Here is a 10,000-nt window from a genome sequence, read left to right as displayed (position 1 = left end):
TGGAGAGTCTCTGTGGAGAGTCTCTGTGGAGAGTCTCTGTGTGTCTCTGTGGAGAGTCTCTGTGGAGAGTCTCTGTGGAGAGTCTCTGTGGAGAGTCTCTGTGGAGAGTCTCTGTGGAGAGTCTCTGTGGAGAGTCTCTGTGTGTCTCTGTGGAGAGTCTCTGTGGAGAGTCTCTGTGTGTCTCTGTGGAGAGTCTCTGTGGAGAGTCTCTGTGGAGAGTCTCTGTGGAGAGTCTCTGTGGAGAGTCTCTGTGGAGAGTCTCTGTGGAGAGTCTCTGTGGAGAGTCTCTGTGTGTCTCTGTGGAGAGTCTCTGTGGAGCTGTGGAGAGTCTCTGTGGAGAGTCTCTGTGTGTCTCTGTGGAGAGTCTCTGTGTGTCTCTGTGGAGAGTCTCTGTGTGTCTCTGTGGAGAGTCTCTGTGGAGAGTCTCCATGTGTCTCTGTGGAGAGTCTCTGTGGAGAGTCTCTGTGGAGAGTCTCTGTGGAGAGTCTCTGTGGAGAGTCTCCATGTGTCTCTGTGTGTCTCTGTGTGTCTCTGTGGAGAGTCTCTGTGTGTCTCTGTGGAGAGTCTCTGTGGAGAGTCTCTGTGTGTCTCTGTGTGTCTCTGTGGAGAGTGTCTGTGGAGAGTCTCTGTGGAGAGTCTCTGTGTGTCTCTGTGGAGAGTCTCCATGTGTCTCTGTGGAGAGTCTCTGTGGAGAGTCTCTGTGGGTCTCTGTGTGTCTCTGTGGGTCTCTGTGGGTCTCTGTGGGTCTCTGTGGGTCTCTGTGGGTCTCTGTGGGTCTCTGTGTGTCTCTGTGGGTCTCTGTGTGTCTCTGTGGGTCTCTGTGTGTCTCTGTGGAGAGTCTCTGTGGAGAGTCTCTGTGTGTCTCTGTGGAGAGTGTCTGTGTGTCTCTGTGTGTCTCTGTGGAGAGTCTCCATGTGTCTCTGTGGAGAGTCTCTGTGGAGAGTCTCTGTGTGTCTCTGTGTGTCTCTGTGGAGAGTGTCTGTGGAGAGTCTCTGTGTGTCTCTGTGGAGAGTCTCTGTGTGTCTCTGTGGAGAGTCTCTGTGTGTCTCTGTGGAGAGTCTCTGTGGACAGCACCGAGCAGTCAGGATGCTTCCTCCAGTGTTTGATGTGGTCAGACATCGTCTACGTGCTCACACAGCAGGAAACAGATCTCTGACTCAGCGAGAGGATCCAGATGTGTCAACACTTTAAAAACAGTTTAATTCATTCAGCCAGGAGGACCAGAGTTCTCTGGAAACACACGGGGGTCCACATGCTGGAGGAGTTCACTAACATGATCCTGTCTCTGAACGAACTCACAGAGAGGAGGTTCAGTGATGAAGTCTCTGAAATCAGACAGCAGGATGTTTCTCCTCCTGCAGGTGTGAGAAGTCGTGCAGCTTCCTCAGAGCTGACGCTGCAGAGACTTTGTACTGGCTTTGTAGGAGCGTGTAGATCTCTGCAGGAGCGTGAGGTCAGCGAGCACTGACCTCACGCTCCTGCAGAGGTCGACACGCCGGTACAAAGCCTCTGCGTCTCTCTCCCTCAGAGACTTTAGACGTGTTTGGAAATGTCTGCAGAAGAAACACTGAGACAAATGATCCGGACTCTTCTGCCAGGACTGTACATGGAATCATCTGGGCGAGCGGCGGCTGTGGGAGATAATGAGCGTCAAATTATGGATCTGATGTGATCAAAGAAACGACTGGATTAAATCAAGATGGCTTTATTTTATAAATCTATTCCAAACCATTCAGGCCTCGGCTAAACTCACAGATGCTCCCGAATCTCTCTCTCTAATAGAGACCTGTTGGTGTAGTACTTGTTGTTGAACGACCTCTGGTACTTTGATCTCAGACAGCAGCAGAGTACAGGTCCATCAGGAGGCCTCCTAGCTGACCTGTAGCTCCTGTAAACAGAGGACAGTGTAGAGAGGACTCTGTGAGACCTCTCGACGCTCACTGGATGATTTATTCTGTGAAATAATCCCTGAGCTGCAGTTACGGTGGCGTGTCGCTCAGAGGGGATTATTTAATTGCAGCGTGACGCCCACAGAGCTCACGCTGCTCCCCACAACCAGACGAAGGCTGCCAGATCACATCTGTCACATGTCATCATGTTTAATGTCGTTATGATGAAACTGAAGAGAGGAGACGCAGAGCTTCACGCAGGGTCACCATGAAGGTCAACCTTTATTTATAAAGCACCAAATCATCGCTCTCCTCAGACTCCAAACAGGGCAGGTCTAGACCGGACTCTATGTTCTATTATTAACAAAGACCCAACATCAAGACCGGATCAGATCCAGTCCCCTCTTCCAGACAGGACTCAGTCTGATCTCATCTTAATCCACCATGAGCAGAGCACTTTGCAGCATTTAGTAAGTTACAGTGGCAAGGACAAACTTCCTTTAACAGGCAGAAACCTCCAGCAGGACCAGACTCATGTTAGACACACATCTGCTGAGACCGTGTTGGAGAGAGGGATAGAGGGAGATGAAGAGAGAGAGAGATGATAGTGGGGAGACGGATAGTAGTAGTTGTAGCAGCTGGAGTCTGGACCACGTCCACAGCAGCAGAGATCCAGAGGAACCTACGAGACAAGGGAGCTCAGGGACTCCAGAAAGGTCTATGGTTAGTAACTTTAATGGGACAGGAAGAGTTAAAGTGAGAGACAGGCAGAGAGAGGAGAGAGAGGGAAAGACAGGATCCCAGTGTGTCAGTCTAAGCCTATAGCAGCAGAACTAAGACCTGGTCCAAGCCTGATCCAGCTCTAACTATAAGCTTTATCAAAAAGGAAAGTTTGAAGCCTACTCTTAAAAGTAGAGAGGGTGTCTGCCTCCCGGACCCTGACTGGGAGATGATTCCAAAGGAGAGGGGCCTGATACCTGAAGGCTCTACCTCCCATACTACTGTTAGAGACTTCAGGTACGATGAGCAGGCCTGCATGTTGGGAGCATAGTGGTCTAGAGGGGTAACAGGGATCTATGAGAGTAAAGGAAAGCTCACTTTGATCCATCAGGGATTCTGTTCGAGCCTGTTTACATGCTGCAGGAGGAAGAACTGAACCTGGACCCCCCCTTAGATCTGAGTCCTTGCTCCACCTCCAGAACCTGGACTCCCTTAGATCTGAGTCCTTGCTCCACCTCCAGAACCTGGACTCCCTTAGATCTGAGTCCTTCCTCCAGATGCCGCAGCATTAGTCAGGAATGCTAATGTGATTGTTTGGCGCTGTGTTTGTTGAATCTGACTCGTGTGGATGTCTGGCAGCTTGGAGGTGTTTTTATTCTTTGGAAAAACAAACAGATGTTTTGAAGTTCATTAACGCACAGTTGGAGGGGGCGTGTCCTGTTTCTGCGTCTGTAAATGTGTGTTAGTTAATTGCAACATGATTTTCTGGAACCCCCTGCTGTGCCCGGGCGCCTCCAGATGGGGAACACATTTGGTCTCTGTGTTTACGGCCGTTCTTTCTCTTTGTGTTGCAGTGAGGAGAGAAACCCGAGAGCCGATCCGGCATGGAGGGGGGGCGGGGTCTACTCCTCGGCCTCATCATGGCAACGTGTTTCTACGGCAACGCTGCTCAGAAGACAGGTGGGTGTGATTAACTTCCTGCACGCCAGTAAATCAAGGATCAGGGCGAACAGGCCCCTGAACGCATCATGACATCATCAGGGTACAACATCTGTACAACCAATCTGTGTGTACAGTGTGTGTGTGTGTGTGCAACAACACACACACACACACACACACACACACACACACACACACACACACACACATAGATACACACACACATACACGCATTGTACACACCACACACACACACACACACACACACACACACACACACACACAGATACACACACACATACACGCACTGTACACACCACACACACACACACACACACAGATACACACACACACAGATACAAACACACACAGATACACACACAGACACACACACAGACACACACAGACACACACACAGATACACACACACTGTACATGCCACACACACACACACACATATACACACACTGTACATGCCACACACACAGATACACACACAGATACACACAGATACACACACAGATGCACACACACACAGATGCACACACACACAGATACACACACAGATACACACAGAGATACACACAGATACACACACAGATACACACACAGATACACACACACACAGACACACACACAGACACACACACAGATGCACACACACATACACGCACTGTACACGCCACACACACAGATACACACACAGATACACACAGATACACACACAGATGCACACACACACAGATGCACACACACACAGATACACACACAGATACACACACAGATACACACAGATACACACACAGATACACACACAAATACCCACACACACACACACGCACACACACAGACACACACTCTGCAGCACTGTTACTAACACACACACACACAGACACACAGACACACAGACACACAGACACACACACACACACACACACTCTGCAGCACTGTTACTAACACACACAGGAATGTGTTTGCTGCTGAGCTCGTTCACGACCTAGACTAACCCGATCACAGAGCACAGAATCCTGCACTGGCTGTATCAGGGTCATGGATCCCTGTACTGGATCTCTACCCTCCTACAGAACCTTTCACTTCAGGGTCTGATTCTCTCCTTCAGAGTCCTCCTTCATGCAAAGCTTTCAGGAGCACCGTATCACTCCTCTGGTGCTGCCAGTGAGGGAACAGAAAGTAACGGTTCTGTCTTACAGTCTGAGGACTTGGAAAGGCTTCTTGTCTTTCTATAGAGGACAGAGCAGGACACAGGGAGAGAGAGGGGACAGACATGTGGTAAAGGACCTCAGGTTGGAATCAAACTGTGAGGACCACAGACTCAGTACTTCAGTCAGGACCACTCCCGTCATAAGAATGAATTACTATCATGCTCTAAGTTTCACTTTGCAGTATGGGTCTGCTCTGGGAGCTCCCTGCCCTTCCATGTGCCTATGTGGAATGCAAAGGCCTGAGGCAGGGAGAGCACACCTCCTCTCTTTCATGTGCATTTGTGAAAAGTGTGAGGCAGGTAGAGCAGCAGCAAAGACCCCCAGCTACAGAACAGAGTGAGCATCTGTGACGACACACAGGAGGAGCTGAAGCAGGAAGGAGGAGCTGAGGCAGGAAGGAGGAGCTGAGGCAGGAAGGAGGAGCTGAGGCAGGAAGGAGGAGCTGAGGCAGGAAGGAGGAGCTGAGGCAGGAAGGAGGAGCTGAGGCAGGAAGGAGGAGCTGAAGCAGGAAGGAGGAGCTGAGGCAGGAAGGAGGAGCTGAAGCAGGAAGGAGGAGCTGAAGCAGTCTAAATAGATGTGATCAGCTGATAGGGGCGGGTCTTAAGAGCAGCTGATGTTCTGTGGGCGGAGCTTGACTTCCTGGCCTGAACTGATGCTCTGCTCAGTATGTGGCGTGGAGTCCAACCATCAGACCAACCCGGCACTCGCCCGGTGTTGCCGGCTCATATCCGTCTGGTGGGTTTGGAGCCGCTGTCATCCTGGACGATTTCCCCCGCCTACTTCAGATACACCTGACCAATCAGAGTCCTTTATCTAGACAAGGGGCGGGCTCTATAAGAGGATGACTCAGCCTTTTTATAAATGTTGTTTACATACTCTGCCGGTCTGCGCTCGCTCACACATCGGGTCACTCTGATTGGTTGTGGGTGTGTCCAGTTGATCCCAGAGGCACTTCGGCATGCTTTGAGAAGGGAGCGGATGAGGATCCGGGTCTGGGGACACCAGGCTAAACCGACCCTCTGCAGACTGGTTCTGCTAACTTAAAGAAATGACTTCCCAACATAGATTATCAAACGTTACAGAGAAGGTCGTTTTAACTCAGAGAGCACTCACTGGATTCTAACAGAGTGAAATCAGAACCAGTGAACCAGTTCTGGTGGTCCCTAAGGGACATTTGGTAGTCTAACCTGCAGCTTGGCAGGGGTTCCTCAAGGGGCACTTTAGGGACCAGGTCTCTGGGTCTTATTTTAAATGATGCAGCCAGGATATGACAGAATGAGCAGTTTGAGGCTCTCATGGAAACACCTTTCTCTGTTGACCTCATGGTTTAGTTTGGACCTGAAGGTAAGTGATCTCAGAGTAGACCCTCACTCCACAACAAGCTGCTTGCTTTGTTCACCTGAACTGCACACAATCCAAGCCGTCACCTCTTCTGTCAGCCCGTCACGCTTTCACCTCCTGCCGCCACGCTTCCTAAGAACCACCAGCAGCTCGGGTAGAGAGCTTTCCTTCCCTGGAGACCCCCGTGACCTCCCCACCCTCTCCCTCAGTCTGCACTCAAGAAGCCGTGGCCGATATCGTCTTCCTGGTGGACGGGTCCTGGAGTATCGGGGCGGAGAACTTCGAGCAGATCCGTCTGTTCCTGTACTCGCTGGTCAACAGCTTCGATGTCGGGCCTGATCACGTCCACATCGGTCTGGTCCAGTACAGCAACGATCCACGCACCGAGTTCCTGCTCAACACCTTTCAGACCAAGGAGGACATCCTGCAGTACATCAGCGAGCTGCCGTACAAGGGGGGCGGCACCAACACCGGACTGGGCTTGGACTTCCTGCTGAGGGAGCACTTTGTGAGGGCAGCAGGGAGCCGGGCACATCAGAACGTGCCGCAGATCGCTGTGGTGATCACCGACGGGAAGTCCCAAGACAACGTGGAGGTCCACGCCCAGGACCTGAAGAAGCAGGGGATCGTTCTCTACGCCGTCGGGATCAAAGAAGCAGACGAAGACCAGCTGAAGGAGATCGCCAACGAGCCGCACAGTCAGCACGTCTACAGCGTGTCGGACTTCGCAGCTCTGCAGGGGATCTCTCAGGGCATCGTCCAGACGCTCTGCACGACTGTAGAGGAGGTGAAACGGCAGCTCCTGCAGCTGTCCACAGGTAAACCAGTCCAAGCACCAAGCTCAGAGATCCACTGAGGTCTCTGCAGGGACAGAGACACTCTGAACAGATATTACACAAGTGTGAAGGGTGAACAGCGTTTTTAAAATCTGTGTTTGAACTCGTCTAACTTTACAAAGAGACCAGACAGGATCCAGGTTCAGGTCCACAGGTCAGGTGGTCTACGTGGTCACCGAGGAGTCGGAGTGTTTGGTTTGTATTTGATTGAATCTGATGTGTTTGACTTCATGCATTAAAGAAACTGAACTCAAGTTAACTCAGATTAAACTCTGAGCTTCATGTTTTAGGAACCCTGTTCATGCTGTGGTGATTCTCCAGAGTCCGGGTCTGGTCCTCTGTTAGTCCCTGACCCTCTTCTCCTCTGGTTCCAGAGTGTTCTCAGGCCACGGTGGCCGACATCGTCTTCCTGGTGGACGGTTCCTCCAGCATCGGCATCCAAGGCTTTGAAGACATGCGTGGGTTCCTCCGCAGCGTGGTCTCCGGTCTGGACATCGGCCCTGATAAAGTCCGGGTGGGCTTGGCTCAGTACAGCGACGAGTCCTATCAGGAGTTCCTGCTGAACGAACACATGGACAAGACCGCCCTGCTGGCTGCGGTGGCCAGCTTCAACTACAGAACAGGAGGCACGGAAACAGGCAAGGCCATCGACTTCATCCTGACCCGGTACTTCACTGAGGCGGCGGGGAGCAGAGCCAAGCAGCGGGTCCCTCAGATCGCCGTGGTCATCACAGACGGGGACTCCACGGACGACGTGGTGCAGCCCGCGCTGCGCCTCAGGCAACACGGGGTCATCGTGTTCGGCATCGGGGTCGGACAGGCCAACCTGTTCCAGCTGGAATCCATCGCCAACCGGCCTCCGGATCGCTTCCTGTTCTCCATCGACAGCTACGGGGCGCTGCAGAGGCTGACCGACGGTCTCCTGCAGACGGTCTGCATCTCTGTGGAGGATCAGAGGCAAGGTGAGTGAGACTAACACCGGACATCCTCAGAGTTATTGAAGTCTGATGAGAAGAAACGACCTCAGAGTAGGACGTCCAGAAGGAGAAGGTTTGCAGCCATTAAATCCAGCTTCACTGCTGCAGGCTGGAGAATACATCAACTCCAAAACCTGAAGCTCTGAGTCCTTCACCTTTGAGCTGCAGGAGAAAGGGTCCATGTTTAATGGAAGCTGTGGTTTGAACTGCATGAGACCACAAACCCTCAGTGTGCTTTAAATTCACAGTACCGTCAGTGTGGAGTCACTGACATGAGCAGAGCATCAAATATCTCTGCAGAGGATTCTCTGATTCATGTTTATATTAATATTAATTATTAGTAAGAGAAACTAAAAATTGTCAGAATGTTTGATTGGGAAAATCAATTAAAGACATTTTAACATTTGATGTTTTTTTTTTTTTACAAGTTTCTGACTTTTTTCATCTTTTTGTAACTTTCAATCATTTGCAAAATTGTATATCCACAGAAAATATTTTATCTGCTTCAACAAACAAAAAGAAAAAAAAGAGGATGATTAAATAAAATCAGTCAGACTTTTTTCTGAAGCAATTTTCATACAATGATGTTCTAAAAGTTCTGAATAATGTTAATAAAATACAATAAAACAATAAAGACCCTTCATCACAGAATACAAATACAACATGAAGATTTTAAAATTATAATAGTAATAAAAAACACTGGAGGTAAAAAAAGATTTAAAAACTCAAGATGGGAAATTAAACTCACCAAAATAAAATAAATCAAAATGATTAAAAATCACTAACTTTTATATTCAATATATTTTTATATGTGTGTATGTATATACAATTTATATGAATGTATTATTTCAATTTATGTTTGTATATATTTAGTATTATAAAAGTTATTATTATTATTTTATTATTTTTCTTTATTTTCTTTATGTTTTTTTAGTTTTTATATATATTTACACATGTCTGTTTAAAACATGAAAAGTTCTTTGAATAATGGACATGTATTGTAAAATTTGCATTGTGCAAATAAAAACAAATCATGAAAAAAATAAAGATACTAAATCACTGAAATATTAAACCAGCAAAAGAAACTAAGATGAACAAATTAAATACAGCAAATAAAACAGAATTAAATCTTAAAATAATGAGAGTAATAAATATATGTGTTTATAATAAAAGGGTCAAATAAAACATAACCTAGTCCCTTTTCTGTCATCCTAACAAAATAATGATAATAAATATAATAAATTCAAACAAATGTTAAATAAGGAACAGATTTTAAAGAAGCTTCATGATGAGATTTAAATCTCCAGAGTCTGCACAGCTGACGTCGTTTTATCATTTCTGATCTCTTACAAAATAAAGGATTGTTAGTTTGAACATTAAAGTTTAGGTTCTGCTTCGGTAATGATGTGATCCTTCCTGCTGTGAGTTCTTCCTGTGATCATAAAGAACCACAGACCCTCTCACAGCTCTTCTTCTCTGTTTTGTTCCCAGCCTTGGCGGAGAGGTTTGCAGACATCTTCTTCCTGGTGGACAGCGGCGTGTCGTCCACAAACTTCAATCAGGTCCGGAGCGTCCTCACCCGACTGTCCAACCAGCTGAACATCGGAGCCGACGCCTACCGTCTGGGATGGGCTCAGTACGGTCAGGACATCAAGGTGGAGTCTCTCCTTAACGCTCACCAAACCAGAGAGCAGACCCAGAGCGCCTTGAAGCTTTTCCGCCAACGCAAACTGCCGGCCAACGAGGCGAGGAACCTCGGCGGAGCTCTGCGTTACGCCAGCAGCAGCATCTTCACCAGAGAGGCGGGGAGCCGGGCGGACCGGGGCTACAGACAGTTCCTGGTGGTCCTGAGCGGGAAGGACTCGGATGATGACGTGTACAGGGAGTCCCGTCTGATCAAGTCCTCGGGGGTGACCGTGGTGGGGTTAAGCCTCGGAGCGTCCGTGACAGAGACCCAGCTCATATCAACGTCCCCGTACGTGTTCAGGTCCATCAGTCAGACCATCGTTCCTGAGCTGAGGGCCATCTTTGAGAAGCAGGAGCAGGACAGCGTCCTCTCTGGAGGTACGGAGGAG

General features: G+C 49.0%; 1 protein-coding gene across 1 annotated transcript in view; it reads left to right on the top strand.

The window, feature by feature from the left end:
* The window catches only part of LOC117822675 (collagen alpha-6(VI) chain), a 56,277-nt gene that overhangs the window by 25,520 nt on the left and 20,757 nt on the right, over window positions 1–10,000 (top strand). The window contains exons 3-6 of the mRNA XM_034697523.1: window positions 3,464–3,569; window positions 6,322–6,930; window positions 7,323–7,910; window positions 9,417–9,989. Coding sequence (XP_034553414.1) covers window positions 3,494–3,569; window positions 6,322–6,930; window positions 7,323–7,910; window positions 9,417–9,989 — 1,846 coding nt within the window. The 5' untranslated portion in view covers window positions 3,464–3,493. The remainder of the gene's footprint in view (window positions 1–3,463; window positions 3,570–6,321; window positions 6,931–7,322; window positions 7,911–9,416; window positions 9,990–10,000) is intronic.

The sequence above is a fragment of the Notolabrus celidotus genome, chromosome 12 (assembly GCF_009762535.1).
Source record: "Notolabrus celidotus isolate fNotCel1 chromosome 12, fNotCel1.pri, whole genome shotgun sequence".
NCBI lineage: Eukaryota > Metazoa > Chordata > Actinopteri > Labriformes > Labridae > Notolabrus > Notolabrus celidotus.
This window is presented reverse-complemented; position numbering and strand designations above follow the sequence as displayed.